General features: G+C 36.7%; 1 protein-coding gene across 2 annotated transcripts in view; it reads right to left on the reverse strand.

Moving 5' to 3' along the window:
- Positions 1-1,233: 1,233 nt before the first annotated feature.
- scube1 (signal peptide, CUB domain, EGF-like 1) overlaps positions 1,234-20,548 on the reverse strand; it is a 92,245-nt gene continuing 72,930 nt past the window's right edge. For both annotated transcript variants that reach the window (XM_053508459.1, XM_053508458.1), the window contains 15 exons: positions 17,046-17,168; positions 15,740-15,856; positions 15,324-15,446; positions 15,085-15,204; positions 10,785-10,892; positions 10,099-10,215; positions 9,093-9,251; positions 8,662-8,865; positions 8,316-8,477; positions 7,879-8,046; positions 6,965-7,126; positions 5,722-5,919; positions 4,916-5,068; positions 3,572-3,651; positions 1,234-2,994 (listed from right to left, as the gene is read on the reverse strand). In XM_053508459.1, the coding sequence (XP_053364434.1) occupies positions 2,842-2,994; positions 3,572-3,651; positions 4,916-5,068; positions 5,722-5,919; positions 6,965-7,126; positions 7,879-8,046; positions 8,316-8,477; positions 8,662-8,865; positions 9,093-9,251; positions 10,099-10,215; positions 10,785-10,892; positions 15,085-15,204; positions 15,324-15,446; positions 15,740-15,856; positions 17,046-17,168 (2,147 nt within the window). In that variant the 3' untranslated portion in view covers positions 1,234-2,841. The remainder of the gene's footprint in view (positions 2,995-3,571; positions 3,652-4,915; positions 5,069-5,721; positions 5,920-6,964; positions 7,127-7,878; positions 8,047-8,315; positions 8,478-8,661; positions 8,866-9,092; positions 9,252-10,098; positions 10,216-10,784; positions 10,893-15,084; positions 15,205-15,323; positions 15,447-15,739; positions 15,857-17,045; positions 17,169-20,548) is intronic.

Below are 20,548 nucleotides of genomic sequence, written 5' to 3' on the forward strand. Positions count from 1 at the left end.
ACTACATTGAATGGCACCTGTTTAAAGTTTGGTTTTATTTAAGTATGCCTTCTATTAAGCATCTGCACACATTCTGGCTCTTTGTGGACAATAATATGTGATATCAAAATCAGGTACTAGAAAAGATGTCGACTGAAGAAAAAAAAGCGTTGACTGACATCTATTTGAACACTACCTTGTAAATCTGGTAAATTGATAAGTATCATTGCCTCTGTGTGGGAGATGTGTACATCAGAACACCACTAGCCAATCACATGCATCTGTTAGCTCACCTTAGTGTTCTCCATCCAGTTTACTTTAGAGCTGTCATAAAATATTAGATAGCAAAATCAACATGGCCTACATTTGACATTAAATTGTGAATTAAATACCTTAGAGCATCGTTGCACTCCTCCAAGCATGTTTAACTCTTCCAATGAGGTACCACAACACTGCACATTTTAATGTCCTAATTAGCTAAATAACAACCCAGATAGCAGATGACTCCGGATCTGACTCGGATCTGCATTGCCTTTGGCAGATCTGCATCACATCCGCATCTGGATTGGCTCTAAATTACATCTGGATTGGAGTCTTCTGCTATCTGGGAAGCCTATACTACATTAGGTTAAATAGAGGAGGGAAAACACCAGAATACTGTATCCAGCATAGGGCTACTCCAGGACCAGTACTGAGAAGTATTGATCGGAGCATAATGCAGCATACAGTAAGTAGCATTTCAACAAGATGTGGTGACTTCAGGTTAGTAGCATTCAAGCTCTTTGGTTAAGATGTTGGACTTGTGACTGGAAGGTTGTATGTTCACATGTCAGTATTAGGGCACTTAACCCAAAACAACTCGGTTGTACTGCATATGAATTTAATCCACTCCAGAAGCGAGATCTTACTGTGAAAATTCATATTCTGAAACGCATTTTCCCAAAGGAAATAATCTCAATCCGTCTCCACTCCCCCAAATAAAATTGTATTTTTTTTACATATTAAAACATTCAAAACATAATTTTTTTTAAATGAAGTAAAATATGATATAAATAGACACGAAACCTCACTCAATCATCACTTGTGATTCCTCTCGGCACCGGCTGCTTTAAAAACAAAACTAAGATTGGCTCGATTTTAATCTTGCTACCGTCCTTGATAACATTCTTGTCCCTAGATAAGGACCAAATTTCCCAGATCCTATAAGTGTAACGTAGCAGAAAGAAACTGTGATATAGAAGAAACTGAGAGAAATTAGGGTAAAAATCCATGTATTGCATGTAGAGAACAGTGTTACAACTCAGAGTCTACATCTTTTAACACATTTATAATCTGCCCAATTTTAACGATGAACACGATGTAAGAATCCCAATGACCTTACTGATACATCTTGACACACATATAGAGCCATTTTATACAAAATATTCACCAGTTGGCAGAAAATAATCTTCTCTTATTCAACCAAAATCCCACACAACCTCCCTTAACAATACATTCATAAAGTTAAAGCTAACATTCCTTAAATTGAACACTTCATATGCCACTGAAATTGATGTGTTATGACGTCAAGCGCTGTGAATGTTATGTCTAAGATGAGAGCTGTTTTGTGCTTTCTACCATGTGCACAGCACGCAAATGTTACTCATAAGCATTTACTATATATAATCGACAGGTTTCAAAGGAAAATCTAATTCTGTTTGTATGTTAAACCTCTTAAAGTCCCAGAATTCCGTTCCTCATTCCGTTGATTATTTTCCAAAAACAGCATGTTCTGAAGTGTTGTACTTCTATTATACCAGCTCAACACTATGTTTAGTTTAAAAACTATAAACTGTACTTTATATTTATTTATCATGCTGTTCAATGTGTTTAAGTGTTAGATATGAACTAGCCAAATAATGCACTGTAAGAGTAATAACCAAATAATAAACTGGGACTTTAAGGGGTCAATATAAGCTCAACTGCTTTTCTTGTCTTTTTTTTGGTATTCAGAAGAGGTGAGACTTGTTTTGTTAACCTCATTTTAGCCAGAACAGAGGAGCAATAAGGACAACCAAATATAAAACATTTCTATACAACACAAACATAAAAAAAGTAACATTTTTTTTCTCTAAAGTTTACAATATAAAATTCAAGTGCAATTAAAGTTCCAAATATTAGTTACGAAACAAAAGTGTAACTCTATAGTAACCCAATGTTACCAGCAGGTAGTCTTTATCTTGTTATGTATTGTATTTAATGATGGTTTTCCCTTTCAAACACTGCTGTTCACCTTTAGTCCATGTTCATAAACTAATTTCACTTTCCATACTGACATTACTTTGTTTTTTTGAAGAAAAAAAAAAAAAAAGAATTAAGTGCACACCAGTCATTTCTAAACGCAATCATGTGCATGTCTGGGGCATGAACTAATTTTCTTTTCATACTAACAATATATATCTATTTGTGTATGAAGGTATGCCACGATTGTAGGCATACCACTCATACGTATATATACATGCATACGTACATACATATACAAATATATAGATATTAAACATCCGGGAAAATCGGGTCTCTGCATGTTGTAGCACATATAAATATTCAAAAGCATTAAAAAAATTCCCAAAGCAACATATAAACACTGGAACAAAAAAAGCTTATAAAGGAACCGGAAAAAAATTAGACTCCAGAGAAGAGGTAGGAAGAAGACCAGACCTCCACTTTGTGTCACAGTGAGGCGTTTTGATATTTAGCTAGTGAGTGGAACCACTCCAGAGGACGCAGATATAAAGAAGTAGCCGAGTGAATGGGGAGCAGAGGCATGTAGAAGAAGACAAGAAGAGGAGGACTTGGGGACGAAAACAGCAGCGCTAAAGGTTTCTATTTGTAAGGCCGTAGAAACCTGGTGACTTTGGAGCGTAGCAGCTTGATGAAGGAGCGTGGGAACATCTCTTTGGACTCCTGAACTGTGTACTTGAAATAGTTATGAGGGTGAGCCAGGACGTCAAACAGAGCCTTAATCAGCTTTTTATCCTGAAACATGGGGCAAATAAGGAAAAAAGGTTAAACCGAATTCCATTTTTTTTCTTACAGCAGCAAATTAATTTTATACAAATTTGCTTTTATAAAAATGTGTATTGCTTGTATAATTCCTTCTTGACACAAGTCTTCCCAGGAGGCACAGGAAGTCAAAACACGCTAAATATGTTTGTCTTATAAACCTTGGGATAAAAAAAATGAGAGCCTGGTAAACAACTGGATAGCTGTCTTCTTTTAGGGATGCTTCACAACAGCAAAAGTAACTATAAATGCATTAAAAGTATCATGTCATTCTTTATTAAATAGATAAATTACACACTTCAGGGTGTGCTGGCATGGGAAATTAATCAACATCTCAGTTCTAAGATTCTGCTTAATTACACCACAATATCGTTGATTATGTTCCTAAAGAAGCTCTCTGAGCTGTCTTTAAGCATTTAATTTCACAAATATTCTCTGTTTCTTAAGTGAGCGAGACAGATCTGATTGTGACTTCCTACAAAATTCTACATTTTAAAAACAAAAAAGTTAAAAACCTGCATGAGGATAGCTGAAGTATAAGCAATCTTACTTTTAATATCTCTTGGTGATTCTCTGATGCATAAAGTCGCCCGTCACGAACAATGTCTTCAATGAGCTGCTGGTAATCCTCTGCCACACACACACAAAACATAAACATGTTAAATGACATGCTGCTTACGTATTGTAAGGGGGGTTCAAGTCAAACTGGGACTTTTTATTGTACAGAATAACAACACAGTTCTGAAAGTAAAAGCTCTCTTCATTTCTTTATATAATCCTCTGCTACACTAATGCACTTGTCAATTCACTAGTGCTTGTATACCATCATGGTATACTGAGAAAGATTTCTCAGTTTATTGAAGCCATGATCGGACTGCCTGCTTCACGTCTGAAACGCTGGCCTCCAACTTGCAGGGAGGTCACGACTGTACGGAATGTGGCAATAACTCCCAGCTGAGCTCCTTTTATGTGCAAGTTGTGATCATGAATAATTGTTTGTTCAGTTCCCACAGACAGATGCATCTCTTTGTTTCTTCTGTACCTCTCTTCTGCAAGTTGGTGACAAGTTACTGATAAAACCCAAATGAGGATGGGTTCCCTGTGGAATTTGGTGCCTCTCAAAGTTTCTTCCTATTATCTTCACACCCATGGTACCATCGCCCCCAACTTGTTCATCAGGGACAAACTGATATCACACTTTTTTTATACATATTTATTACCATAATACTTTTTAAAACCATTTCAATTTTTTTTATTTGTAAGGCCGCTTTGTGACAATGACTATTGTTAAAAGCACTACATAAATAAAATAAAGTTGAATTGAATTACTGCAGCTAAGAGTCTCATGACTGTACTATGCTTGAAGTCTTCTGTAATTGTGAATCAGTTTTATGAATTCTTTCTCAAGAAAGTTTAAAAAAAAAAAGTATGAAGGGTACTTACATATTAATTACTCGTATTTTAAACAACAAAGAACACAAACTTATTTTGACTCTCTAATGGATGTTGTAAACCTACATAATTTTTTTTCCTAACAACACTTTCTCATGATAACTGTTTATAATAAAGGTAGGGTTTTTTTATTTTGTGGGGCAAATTCCTACAGTAAATAATACCTAAAATACAGTAACTGCAACTTGCCACCCTAAAACTAAATTCACTATTTTTTTGTCTTCAGGACAGAAAGATTTTTTTGAGAGAGCTTTTGATCTGTATACTGTAACTACACAAATATGCTGGTTGAATTGTTATAAAGGCAGGTTAGTAACTAAGTACTGTATGTGTATACTAGACTTCTAATAACAGGGTCTGGGGATGTTTCTACCAACAAACTATAAATACACTAGTGGTCTGATAAAAATGATATAAAAGATGGGGAGAAGTGAAGTCTGACCATCGTAGGTGACATAGGGGACTTGAAAGCCTTTGCCGCTGTTGCCTTCATTGGACTTGAACTGGATCCAGAGTTTGCGAGAGCGGGAGGTGAACGCGATCGGCCTCTCATATGTCTGACACGTCTCGTAGGTGGTTATGGATGTGGGCTGGGCTAAGGACAAAGAACTGGGAGGTGAGCGAGTCACTGAATACCAATTACTTAGAGCGCTGACTTTATAGCTAAAACGCTACACAAAAATAATACTCATAAAAATAATTATAAATGTATCAACAAAAATAAATAACCCTACAATTGGTATGTTTAGCTGTTAAGCTTAAACTATTTAAACAGAATTAAGTACATTACAAAAGTTAATTTGTTGCGATAAAATACATATATTATAAATATGTAAAAAAGAAAGGTACACATGACCAAAATCATTTTTGAGTGCAGATATTACAAAGTAATATACAGTAATTATGACCCAATAAATATTATAATTATATACCATAATTATGCAAAGAAATACTAAAAAGCATAATAAATACTAAATATACTGTATAAACACTTTATAAGGCTTTATACCAAACTACATAAACCTATTGTACATAAACAACTCATTTCTGGTATGTCACATTCCAAATCACAGTGATAATGAGAATATGCTTTGTAAGTGGGCTTATAAAATGATAGGATTCTGAACATGCCTTTCTAAATGTTTATGCAAGGTTATGTTATTTGTGTAATATATGTATTATAGGGCTTAGAAACACTGCCCTTAAATATTGTGTTACCATACAGATACAGTTAAGTGTAAAACGTACAGCTTTTCCTCATGACCAGGACATCCCCACACTCATCCTCGATAGGGAGGAAGATTTCAGGTACCACAATGAGGATGCGCCTCTTGTTGGGAGGGTTGATGGTCCACACACAGTCCACATTAGATGGATAATCTCCAGGATAGTTAGGGGACTCGATATAGCCCATAAAATCCCCCAGCTCTCCCCCACACATTTGATCTACAGAAGGGAAATCAGGTCAGTCAAGTATATACACCAGGTAAAGCAAACAAAACATGCATCCTCCAACAAGAAACGGTCAAATCTAAAAGTATTAGCACCCATCAACATACTTCAAAAGTATGATCATGGAAAATGAACCGTAAAAATAAATTGGAAATAAATGGGAAAATTAACCATATTTTAAGTAACGTAAATAAATAAATACACACCATACATATATAGATACAGTACATAAATAAATAAGGAAATAAATAAAGTAACTTTTACTTGTATTAATAGTATTTAGATTTTTTTAGGGAAAAATCACTGATTTTCCTGAAAAATATTAAAAGGAGTGCAAGTGATACAGTGATAAGACTCTTTGCTGCGGTAAAACATTTGGAGTTCTTAAACGTTGTAAAGAAGGCCGTCTGTCTGTGAATGACGATCCCTGCCAAGGTGGCTCGCAGCCCACTGCAGTCGTTCCCATGAACATTTAAAGATTGGAACACCTGATGCTGGAAAAGGTATGCTTAAAAAAAAGATGCTTCCACAAACGCAACCTGTGAAAAAGACGCATCTGTCTGTGGGAACTGTACACACACCACTTGCAGGTTACAGGATCTCGGCAGGGAGTTATTGTCCGTACAGTACTGACCTCGTTTAGAATTCATTTCCACATGTTGGGGTCATTAAAGGAGTTGAAGGAGACTACCATAATGCTATTCAAGCACGAAACTACAAGTGCATTAGTGTAGTAGAGCAATATAGAGAGAAATAAAGGACGTTTTTACTTTCATAACTGTGTTCTGTTAGTCTGCATGATCAAAAGTCCTGGTTTGACTTGAACAACCTTTGTACATTGTCTATATATCTTCATCGTAAGAAACCATCATATGAGAGCTATTAGGTACTGTATACTTCTTTTGCCAAACTGATTTCTGTTTAAAGACATCAAGTATGTAGATATCAAGTGTGAATAAAGAAAAACAGTGAGGAGAAACTGCAATGTACACAACAGTACAGTCTCAGGAGGCTATGACTCATTTCCCTTTAGACTTACTCTTGCACTGTGTGACATTTGTAGCTCCATCGAAGTCGGTGGTGGTGTTTCCAGGACAGGTGACACAGTAATTCTGCCCAAACTCGGACTGATAAGTACCAACAGGACAACGGATACATCGGTGTGTGCTGGAGTTGTAGTAGTGTCCTGGAGCACAATGCACTGCAATATAAAAAAAGATTTAAAGAATTTTGTTGTGTCCATGTGTGAAAAATGTGTTTTCTCTATCTTTAAAAAAAAAATCTAAAATAAGTATGAAAGAGATACAGAGATAAAGAGCGGCTGGTATTATAATAATAATGATGTATAATAATAATGATGACAAAAACTAACTTGTTTATGTTATCAAAAACAAGATAAAATATTAAAACCATATCAAAAACATATTTTGTGACTTTCTATGGTATTCGAGGAAGATCCCAAGATATGGTGTTATATAAAAGTTATCAGATCTTTTATTGTATGCATTTTATTCTTTACCTACTCACACTGAGGCATCTGTGGTTTTTCTGTCTGTATGTTTCGACACATGCACAGTCACTGACTGAACAACCGTGATTTTTTAAAATGTTTTACAGAAATTAATTTTATTTAGTGTGTGTATAAACAAAACAGAAAAGGCAATGGGCTTAACATGTGTATTGTTGCATATTGTACATACTGTATTACTGTTAAACATGATCACATGTTGTTAAACATGTTGTCTTTTTCCCCTCTCTTCGAGTTAACAATATAAAAACTTGGTTATGCCTGGGAAGAAGGCAGAAAAAGTAAAGTCCCCTGTACATTGTGGAAAGTCTTTAATTTAACTCAAATGAAAAATAGTGGATTGAATATATAACCTATATGCCTTGTATATTAAACCTTAAAATGTGCTGTAATTAAATAATATGCAGTGTGTAATGTGTGTAAACCTTTGGCTTCACAGTCTCTGAAAGAGGTGCTTCCGGTGTGTTTGGTCATAAGTCCTCCTCCACAGGGGAAGCAGAGCACACGTCCACGCTCTGGCTGGAAGGTGCCTAGTGGACACTGCAGGCACGGCTGGAAACCATCAGCAGAGAAATGTCCAGCAGGACACAGACCTATAATCACAAAAAGATGTCGGATAACGAGCACCGGATTCCTCATGAGAAAAGGGAAAGAGAAAACACTCAGTATTTTTTTTTCATTTAAATGCCACATGTGTCATTTTGTAAACTTTCCATTACATATTAATACCCGAGATTAAGTTCTTGACCTTGCATAATCAGTGATATTGATTGGCATTTTAATCAGTTATAGGTATTAGCATTACAATGGCACTCATAGATGTGACACACACACACACACACACACATACATACAAACACACCTCCACACTCAGAGACGTTCTTGGCCCCAGTAATGCTGTGAGATTCAGCAACGGGACACGGCTCACAGGACAACTGACCCTCCATGTCCTGGTAGGTTCCGGGTGGACACTGGACGCACCTGTCTTGCTCACCGCTGTAGAATGTCCCTACACTACAGCTGACTGGGAGACACACAGAACAGTCATAAAATCCAGAAACCTATGAACACCTCAATCATTTCACACAGGGTCAAACCAAACTAAACCAAAGCAAACCAGTCCAAAGAACCATTACAGCACTTAAAAAAAAAAAAACATATCAAAAGTTTTTAAAAACACAACCAGGCTCACTTAAAATAATGCCTACCGCACTTTCCCTTGATGAGGACCTGACCCGTGCTACAGCTCTCATCTAGCTCTGGTGGACGTACAGCACGTTGCGCCACCGCATAGGCCGAGCCGGAGAACTGGATATAAAATTGCTGCTTAATGATGGACTTCCTTAGGGTGCGCAGTGTGTTCTGGAGCTTCTGCTTTGTCTTCTCTCGCACGCAATCCACATTACATGTTTCTGCCACAACAACACATGCCCATGTTTTACTGCAGAGCTTTACTTTAATTCCTGGAGCAATTATTCTATATAACAAATAAGAACACAGATTACCTTGGACTTCTAATACAGAATAATTTATTTGTTTTAACTCCGCCTCTTTTTCTAATTATGAGTTGTCACAAAATTTTATAATGCCAAGATCGTATGTCTTATTTCTGGCTACAAACGCACACACAAACACCCACCTGATGCCTCCTCCTCCTTCATTTCCATCTCAAACTCAGCAGTAATGTGAGAGACCTCTTTGGTTGGAGACTTTCGCCCACGTCGGCGCTTTTTAGAAGACTCGCACTTCAGATTTACAAATGTCACCTGGCAGTCATCTGTGCAGGGAAACTGAGCTCCTGAGGAGAGTACAGGAAAAACAAAAGGAAGAGATAGGCCAGAAGTAGAGAGAAGGGGAGAGAAGACCAATTAGAGGTTAAAGAAAAATGGAAAAGATGAAAATTGGAGAGAAGAGGAAAAATAGAAAAGAGTAGGAGAGAAAAAGAAATGAAAGAAGAAAAAAGCAGAAAAGGAGATGGTAGAGGAGAAGAAAAACAGACAAAATGAGCAGAAAGAAGAGAAAAAAGAAGAGGAAGTACGGCAGAGGAGAAGAGAAATTAAGATGGTGAGAGATGAAATGAAATAAGGGAGAGAGAAGCAAATATGAAACAGAAAAAAGGATCGAACGCACATGGAAAAGATGAAAGAAAGAAAACAAGAAAAAGGATAAAAACAAAAAGAAAAAAAACAAGCAGAAATGAAAGGAAAAAATTAGATAAACAGAGTAGAAAAAAGAAAAGAGCAAAAAAAAGGAAGAGTAGGATAGGAAGGATAGTAAAGGAAATGGAAATATTGGAGAGGAAAGGAATGAGACCATGACAGAGAAGAGAGGAACAAAAATGAAAAGGCCAGATAGAATAGGATGAAAAAGGGAAAGGATGAAAGGGAAAGGAAAGAAATAAAAAAGAGAAAGGTATAAAGGAAAAAAGGAAAAAAAATAATTAAGAGGTAGGGAAAGAAATAGTAAGAAAATAAAGTGAAAGGAATCAAATGGGAATCAAAGGATAGAGAAAAAATGTAATGAAGAAAAGAAGAAAAAAAGGAATATAACGTAAATTAAAAAGTAAATGAACTATGGCTGTTCTCTACATGTGTTCATGTGATGAAACTAAAGACAGGGTGTGTTGTGTAATTCGGACATCCCACCCTGCATTCCCTGCTTGGCCCCATCGCGATGCTTCTCTTTGTTGCGAGGTCTCAGGTGACACTTTGCATCCTTGATCTTGAACCGCGCCTTCTGTTTAACGGGCTGCGCCTGTGCCTCTGAGGGGCGGGACAAACACACACCTTACATAATCACTTTACGTCCTTCCACCTCAAACAAATATCAGTGAATTATGCATTGCAGGCTCAGAGATTTCACAAGCTCATTCCATATTAGGGCAAACATGACAAGCAATAAACAGTAAGAGGAAGGGAAGGTAAGAGACGTGTGGTGTGAGGACAGTCCCAGTAGGACAGGGGCACGCACACAATGTGAACTCTGAGAGACAAGTGAGGCTGCATATTTCATGTCCGTCAGTGGAGAGACAGAAGTGTCATTCAAATTTGAGAGCAGTGTGTGTGTGTGTGCTTCTATTTGTTTCTGTTAAAATGTACAAAACACATTCTAACAGTAAATCCAAAATTTGTGAATAATCGAAAAACTCATAAGAGTTCAGAACTTACACAACAACAAGGAAAATTTTTTTTTTAAATAACTGAACAACAATCTGGTACATAATTAATTACTATTCTCTAATTAAATTGTTAATAATTATTTAAAGGCGTCACAGTGGCGTAGTTGTTAGCACTGATAATAAGGACTAATAGTAAATGAAAGGGTCAGTTACCAGTACAGCTCTGTAGAGTTGAGGAGGTGGAGGTGGTGATGTTCTTTGGTACTGCTTTCCCTGGTTGAACTGGTACTCCACAGCTCAGAGTGTAACTGTTCTCAGAGTCTACACATAAAGAAGACAAAGATTACAAAGCTGTAAAATTCTTTAGACTCAGGGGTGGGACAGTCGCAGAGAGTCTGTCCTGTCATTAAAAACAATCTGAAATCCTAGTAATGCCAGAGCACTTCCTGATGGATCGACTGAGAAAGCCAATCTGAGACAGGCTCTATAAATACATAAAGAGAGAAAGAACAGAAAGGATTAAGCAAAAAAAAGATGGAAAGAATAAAGTAAAAGCTAAAAAAAGAAAAAGGAAATAAAGAAATGAGGAAAGAAAGATTTAATAATAAAAGAAAAAAGTAAGAAAGAAAATTGCAAAGAAAGAAAGAAAGAAAAAAGAGAAATATGTAAAGGGGAAGGAAAGGCAAAAAAATGTACAAAAAAATAGCTAAATAAAAAAAAAACCTGCAGCACACACTGTAATAAAACAGTGTGTGTGTGTGTGTGTGTGTGTGTGTAACTGTGGGCCATCAGAGCATCAGAAAGTCCTGTGAGCGTGTGTAAGGAGCCAGAAGTCTGCGGTTAGTCTGGCCACAAATCGTCCAATGGCAGCCGGAGTATTTCTTTTGGCTTAACTTTTAACACAGCCGGGATTAAAGCAGGTTTATACGTCTCATGTGCTCAACATATGAAGCCAAAGAGACAATTAACACGCTTTCACTCCCAACACACACACACATGCAGACACAGAACATTTTCTGTACCTGTTCTCAAACCTCTGCACACACACACACACACACACACACACTCAGAAGAGAGATGAAAATGATTTTCACTGACTATATAAAGACCCGGGGGACTCATGGCTGTGCTTCTAAAAGCCTCACTGTTCTCACCTTCTCTATCTCCAGAAAGATATAAAAACAAATATTTCATTTTGTTTTTCCAGAACTGTCCATCAACCTAGTGTGAACCTCGTCCAATCTAAACGCGGCAGGCGTTTGTTTAAAACACAGCGGACGCAAGAACCAGAACAGCCCCGTGTTTCAGAATGTAATTGCTCCTGGGCTGTGGATCACACTTTAGTTATTTGAAAACAAAAACGACATCCCACAATGCTACCTTTCAGCACGAAGTCAGTCAGTCTGACCCAGTTAGAAATAATAACACATTCTGATGTGCTTTCACATGAAATTAAAGAAAAATCTTTAGTGTTTTGGACAACTACACAAATTTCTGAATCCTGATTCACAAAAAATATGTGCAAACTTAATACAATGGCATCTTAGAAGAAGTGCCACTATAAAATGATCGATATATCTGGTCTAGTCTGTTTTGCACACTTGACCCTTATAAATATGTGATTTCTACCCAGGCAGGCATTTATGCTAACAGAATAATATATTTAGCCCATACAGTCAGAAAATTACTCAGGTCAGTATTTTTTGGCCAAGTGAAAACCAATTAACAATATCATTAATTAACAATAATGATATATCGTGTGTGTGTGTGCGTGTGTGTGTGTGTGTGTGTGTGTGTGTGTGTATAAATTTGACCAGCCTGGTGGCCAATCTTCATTGATTGCACATTCCAGTAAGAGCAGAGTGTAAAAGTTAAATTAGCAGAGTAATAGCACAGTTTCGTTTAAAATATTGCAATGCACACACCATTATGGGTAACATATCAGAGTTCAAAAGAGGACAAATTGTTGGTGTTATTCTCGCTGGTACCAAAAAGGACGAACCATATCCAACAGGAGTAACTGTGAACACAAGATAAAGCTGCCTAAAAGGGATTTCCGGGTTTTAACACGGATTGTATACGTTACGTCCAGTATAGGAACCCGGAAATGACGCAGCCAGCAGCACGCCTTTTTGTTACATTCATATACAGTACAGTGAAACTTTGGATTACGAGCATAATTCATCCAGGAAGTGGGCTCGTATTCCAAAATTTTCTCCTAAGAAATAATAGAAACCTAAATTATTCGTTCCACAGACCAAAAAAATCAATACATAAAAATCATTAATACACAATATAAAGTAAAAATAAAACAAATTTACCTGCACTTTTAAAAATAAATTCCGACAGATAAGTGTTTCCGTTTGTGCATGCAGGCGCTGTGTGTGTGTTTGTGTGTAATGATGAGTAGGTCGATGCATGCCTGTTCTTTCGGAAAGTACAAACTCTCGGGTGGATCCTGCACTTAAATCCACTAAAGAGAAAACAAAACTCAGGCTCTATATCCTAGCTTACATCTCACATTCCAGTACACACATCGGACTGCATTACCCACAATGCATCTCCCGCACTGGACTACACTTCCATAAACAGCTGTCATAAATCAGCCCCACTCTTTTGTCTGAATATTAGCAAGGAACATCGCTAGATGGGTTCGTCACTGCTTAGGACTACCGAACCATTCTGGAGGACCATGTTCACCCAAATGTTCAAACAAATTTCCCTATGGGAAATAATAGAAATTTGGTTCCACCCCCCAAAATATCCATATAAAAATAATTCATACAAAAAAGGGTGCCAAACCATCGCAGGGCACACACACAAACACAAACACACTATAGGCAATTTGGGAACATCAACTAGTCTAATCTGCATGTCTTTGGACTGTGGGAGGAACCCGGAGTACCCGGAGAAAACACATCAAGAACGAGGAGAACATGCAATCCCGAACCCGGACCCTAGAGGTGCATGGCGAAAAACTAACCACTACACCACCGTGGCATCTGTTACAAATTTATATTTCACAAATTACAAATTTTATTATTACCTCAATGAAGCTAGGTTTATCCATTTTCAATCTATATTTGTGGCATATCTGATACCAACAATCAACAAAAAGCCTGTGAAAATCCTTTTAATCTTTCAGTACATAAACAGCACACACACAGACACACACAGACACTTAAAATTAGTGTCCACAAATTTATCACGACTTTCAGGTAAACATTCAAATGTATGAAATCTTCCCACATTCTGGTCCCGGGTTCGACTCCAACCTCAGGGTCTGTGTGCATGGAGCTTTTACTTTTATTCTCCCCATTCTCTAACATGTTCACCATGTCAGATATACATTATGTCAAATATACAGAAAATCTTTTCATGAAAGACATTTCATTTTAAAGAAAATTGTTTTAAACTACTACATTCGCTGTAAAAACAAATGTCTTTTCTTAAACTAAAAATTTCAAGGACATATGAACATTTTTTGTCCATCAGTATGTACGTCGCCACCTATTGGTAAGTTTTAAATAAGCAACATACAAGAAGCAGTTCTTAATCATACATCATCAACTGAAGCTTAAAGCCAATGACCAACCATGATGTGCCGTGGAGAAGCAGGTAGCGATATAGCTAATTTATACCCGGTTTCAGTTTTACATTAACACTTTAAAATCCAAAACATTCCATTTGACTGAAAAGACGCGAGTACTAAGAATGCCTTACTGTCAGTTCCTGGGTTGTTGCTTCTAAAGTGTGATGACTAGTGAATGCCACCAGATGCCAGCAGACTATGGAGAATGTGGTACATGCAGTAACTTTCTTGGTTCAGTAGAAACTGTTCACTAACTTCTATAAAGTTAAAAATGAAAGAACCAGAAGGAGAAAAGGGACATGTTCCTCCATGATACACCACATGGCCAAAAGTATGGAGACACCTAATCACACCCACACATGCCCTTTCTAAAACCATAGGTATGATATAAAGTTGGTCCCCACACTGTTACATTAATCTTGACTCATCTGGCAAGCTTTCCACTAAATATTGATGAGCATGGCTGTGGGGATTCGTGTTCATTCAGCCATAAGAATGTCTGCATGGACCATAGGGGGGGTGTCATGCTGAAACTGATTAGTTCCAGTAAAGGGAAATTATTTGCATTGTTTAAAGGCTTAAATTTTAAATTTAAATTTAAATTTAATCAAATATATTTTCTGTTTTCTACATTTAGAGAAGTTTTCAGGTTATGGAACCAACTGAAGGATAGGATGTCAGAAGGATATTTGCAAAAAAAAAAACCAAATAACCGTAAAGCCACTCCCCTAGATCATAACGACATCTTAATAATATAGGTTTTAAGAATTGCTATTGCAAACCTACAATTTTATGAGAGAGCGTGACAGTATGCTGGTAAACACTCATTACCACTACAGCAATTCAGATGTGAATATGAGGTAACTCCACACCTCTTACCGACAATGTGATGCTATACGACCTGAGCACGGAGACACTGACCTGCCTGGAAGAGGGCGTTTGATGGACAGGACAGAGAACACGTCTCCACTCCGGCCGTCTTAGTGCAGCTGAGCAAAGCGCGAGGTGCCGACTTGCCATTGGGCAGACAGTTCACCGCCTCTAATGGTCACACAGGGTCACGTCACCATGGAAACACCAAACACATATGTGCATGAATACAAATGTGCGCACGATGGTGGGAAAACAAAAAGGAACATTTAAACGATACCAACACTTACCAACACAGTCTTTCTTGTTCCAGTGGAGTTTCTTCCCAGGAGGACATACACACTCATAACCACCCTGTGTGTTCACACAGCCAAACTCACAGCGTCCGTTATTGATGCTGCACTCATCAATATCTGCAATATTACCACATGCATATTTAAAAAAAATAAACAAATACATTTTAGATTACAATGAAATGCTGAGAATATCAAGAGAGACAGGTCTACTGTATATTAACCCTTATTGTTACGAGAAAGAAGTAAAAAGTTATTTTAAAGACTCTACACTACATACATACAGTTATTAAATAACAATAAATGTTTTTATTAGGATTATTTTTTTAATCAGTAGCAAGGAAGTGTAAGTGGCTGTCATCAGTTATACTTCTTATCTTATAATGTGTTTGTGGCTTCATGTCTGAACACACCTCCACAGTGTGTGAAGCCATAAAGAGTGTAGCCCTTCTGGCACACGCAATCAAAACCTCCTTCGTAGTTAATGCAGATGTGATCGCACGTCCTCTCAAATGAGCACTCGTCAATGTCTAAATGTGGAGGCAAACAAAAAACATTTCTAAGTGGATACAGAGTTGATATCACTGTCAAAGTGGACTAATTCATAATAATTGAGATTGGAGAAGTATTAATTAGACATTTAATAAATAAATAAAAAAAGAATAAAATTGAAAACAAAAAATAATATGGCCATCATGATGATACCAAAAAAAAACAACAACACAAAAACTAGTACTACTAGTACTACTATTACTACGGCTACTACTACTACTAATAATAATTCATGTGAATTTGTAGGCCAACAATAATTAAAAAATAATTTTAAATGATTACAAAGATGAAAATGATAAATCATTATCACAAACAATCAATTTTTCAAATTCAAAACAATCACAAACAATTGTTTTTTTTCAAATCAGGAAATATTTATTTAACAGGAAAAGAGAGGATACTATTTATTAGGCAGCAGAAAGTTAATAAAAAAAAATACTGTGTATTACATCAATGTTTTATTGTTTATCTCATTTAATTATTCTGTTTGTTAAATAGGAGAGATACAGTGACTAAACAGCAAAGAGAGAATTTAATAGATATATTATCATTTTATTAATTCGAAATGTTTTTACTATTACATGCTAACAAAGAAGAACACAGAGAATATTTAAACAAGTATAATTTAAGCCTAAGAACTGAGAGTTTGATACAATTCCCTGATAAACCTGACGGAAAATCACCTAAAAGTCATAACTTTTAAATCCAGTTAATATCTCTGAAAAGCTTTTATTTCAAGATTTATTTTTTTCCTGCTAAATCTGTTCTCTAAAAGCAAAATGGTACTTTTCCATCAACCAACATATTTTTTAAATCCTAATTTTGACAAATCTTGTACCTTAAACCAGTAACGTGTCCTGTGTAAATTATTAAAATGAAAAAATCCTAAATCTTTTTTAAAACTAACCGTTTCACATTTTTACAAGCTGTGTATTCAACCTCCTAATATTATTCCTTAATATTATGACTTATTTGGTAACTGATTGAGGGGTGTAACAGCTTAAGGCTTAATCTTTGTTGCCATGGTAAGTAAATATGCGGCTGTTTAACCTATAAAGAATCATCATTATGCTTCGATCAGTGAATGAAACAAAATGCACTGACACACTGTGAACACATGGAGGCAGCAGCTGAGACTGTTTCCTACGTACTGCGTGCATCACTTACCTTGACACGTGCGTTCGTTGGTGAGGAGTTTGTGGCCTTTGCGACAGCTGCACTCGAAGCTTCCTACAGTGTTTCTACACACGTGATCACAGCCTCCTTTATTCTCCAGACACTCGTCTATGTCTGTGTGTGAAGAAACGCAACAAGAACAACAAAAAACAAACAAACACAATTAACACACTGACTCAAGAATAGGATCAGTCTCAAACTCATACTTACAGAAAAAAATCCTAAATATTAGAGCCAGCACTGGAAAGCGATCCGCAGCCCAATTAAAACTAAAATCCAGTTAAATGGGCCGGACATTTGCACTTTGTGTGTGTGTGTGTGTGTGTATGTGTGGTTCGATTCCTCTCTGCAATGGTTTTTAAATAGACACAAAACACAAATATTACCTGAATTACAGCATTACAGAAAGTTTCCACACCGTTCTGAAAACATCCACTGAAAATGAAGCCCTGCTGTTAACCACGCATACTCACACAGCCATACACACACATAAGGCTGAGTGTTATCATTTGGGTACTTCTTTTGGTATACAGTATGTGTGTGTGCATGTAAAGCCTCAGCACAAAAAGGCTTAGAGCTAAATGATTCTCACATCTCCCTGAAGTAATCTGACTCGTTTTCATGTTACTTTATATCTAAGACTTCATTTGCAAAGATTATATCAAAACATGTAACATGTAAAAAATTTATCCTACATGAGATCAAAAAATGAAGAAAAAAAAACACTATAGTCACCATAAAACATGGTGCATTTACTTTTATCCATATATTCTATATCCTTTTCTCTGTGTAACAGCATGAAGCTACATTAACTTCAGTTTAACCATATTAGCCTTACAGTATATTAGTCGACCTGTACTATATACGGTACAGTATGTGAAGTGATGTGAAAAAAAGAATAGTGACAAAGAAAGTAAGACTGCAAAAAAGAGCCTTAAAAGGTCAAAACCTTAGTAAATTCTACATTGCATCAAATATAAGACAATAATAGCAAAGGTCATTAATTCAAAAAAACACTTTTTCTTTTAAATGAAGGCTGTAAATACCTGCATACAATCTGCATTAAAATAAAAAGGTATCAAACTTTCGCGATTTACTGTACCTACTGAGTACCTATAAGATCTCATGATTTGCAAGAACTGCTGCTTTTTATGTTCGTACTCCCTGAAATATGGCCATTATTATACATTGTGCATGTCACAGCTTACAGCTGATGAAACATAATTGATTTATAAGATGAAACAAAAAAAGGATTTATAATACAGAAATGTCCACCTCTTGCAAATATGTTAATTTATGCACTTAATACTTGTTAAGGGCTGCTTTAGCACAAAGAATACTGCACCAATGTGCATGGAGGAGTCCACATCAGCCTGTGGCACTGCTCAGGCATTTCGGAACACCAGGTTGCTTTAATAGTAGCCTTCAGCTCATCTGTATTATTGGGTTAGATGTTTCTCATCTTCCTCTTGGCAATGCCCCATAGATTCTCTATGGGATTTAGATCGGGCCAGTTGGCTGGCTAATCAAGCACAGTAATATCATGGCCAGCAAACCAATTAATAGTATTTTATATAATTAATAGTTTTGCCACTGGAAAAGGAAATTGGCATCTCCATAAAGGGTATCACCATGTTGACATTGGACTTGATAAAACACGGTGGCCCAAAACTAGCAAACGACACGGCACCCCAAATCAACACTGACTTTGGAAACTTTACGTTGGACTTCAAGCAGCTTGGATTCTGTACCTCTCCACTCTTACTCCAAAATCTGGGACATTGATTTCCAAATTAAATGCATCATTTACTTTTATCTGAAACAGAGACTTTGGACCAACCAGTCCTTTTTCTCCTTGCCCCAGGTAATATGCTTCCGGTCTCTGGTCTTGTTCCTGGTTTGGGAGGGGCCTGATTCTAGGAATGTGACAATTGCACCAAAACCCACAATTACTGCAGTTCATACTATTTCTACTCCGGTAGGTCCATATAAACACACCACACACAGCACTGCTGCCTGCTTTACCTGATTATTGAAGCAAAAGGCTAGTTATCTTCTATAAAATAAGCCCTACTGAGCTTAAAAAATTATAATAAACATTTCCAAATTTTGGACTGATAAAAAAACAGATATAAGAGAAAACACATAAAAAATAATAATAGAGGTGCATGAAAATTACAAAAAGAAAGAAATACAGTTGTTAATCATGTGGTGTACAGAGTATTTGTGAGAAGAATAGATACATTCGATATCCAGACTTGGCAGCTGCACTTAGAGGCATTTTGTAGATTTTCCAAAATTTAATTATAAAAAGCAATTAAAAGTAATACGTTAGTGGAAAAACCAACCTTTACAAATAACCCATGATGGAACATCTCTATTCAGCTTTCAGGAGCAGAACCATTTCACTGACTCTTCTAAACAGCACACCTCAGGGAAACTAACCTCAGGGCCGAGTGCACTAGTTTATTTTCCCACAAATTAAAAGGCCTGTTTTATTAGCTTTTTCGTTCGCATGTTCAGTGAAGGACCAGAAGAGCACAGAGCAATCCTGCCCCACTATAAGCACCCACACACAGCAAAAATCGTTCGAGGAATGTAACTGATATGTGGACGAGTAAGATTAATATCCGCATTGAGTACTGCATATGCATAAATGAACGTGTCCTGAAAAAAATGTGATTGGAAGAATACAAGCCTTTGATGTTAGTAGCATTACTACTTCCAAAAATGACCCAGAAAATTTTTTAATTTGTCTGGTGAAAAGCTTTCTCACTCTCACTCAATCATCGTCTATACCGTTTAATCCTGTGTACAAGGAGCCTTAAGACATGTGATGGGGTACCCTCTGGACAGGGTGCCAATCTATCGCAGGGCACACACATACACAATACAGACAATTTTGTAAGCCATTTAGCCTAAACTGCATGTCTTTGGAAACCCACCAAGCATAAGGAGAACATGCAAACTTCATGCACACAGAGGTGGTAATCGAACCTGGAGGGGAATCAAACCCAGACGCAAAAGATGCAAGGCGACAGTGCTAACCACTAAGCCACCGTGCCACCTGGTAAAAAACAACTTATTTTATTTATTTTTTACTACACATCTGCAAAAGTTACAACTTATCTGAAAATTGCGTATGGATTTTTTTTTTTTTTCTTTTTAGTTAGCATAACTAAAAGCAATGTGTTCTGCTTATGTGAATGCCACTTCCATTATCAAAAGTATGCTGCATTATCAAATATACATAATGCAAAGTAACATTAGCTTGCGGGTTAACTGCTGTTAGAGTTTCAGTACCTTACAAGGTTTGGTTAGCTTACTTGTGTATGTTTATTGGTACATATTTTTTTGCTAAATGATTATCTACCTAGCAATGACACTCCTTATAAATGTATATGTTTAGGACTTTTATATATTGAACAAAATTACTACAGAAAAGTAAAGTGATATCTTATGGATGATACAAAATGCATATCCAATAAAACAAC

Source organism: Clarias gariepinus, chromosome 12 (assembly GCF_024256425.1).
Source record: "Clarias gariepinus isolate MV-2021 ecotype Netherlands chromosome 12, CGAR_prim_01v2, whole genome shotgun sequence".
In the NCBI taxonomy this organism is placed as follows: Eukaryota; Metazoa; Chordata; class Actinopteri; order Siluriformes; family Clariidae; genus Clarias; species Clarias gariepinus.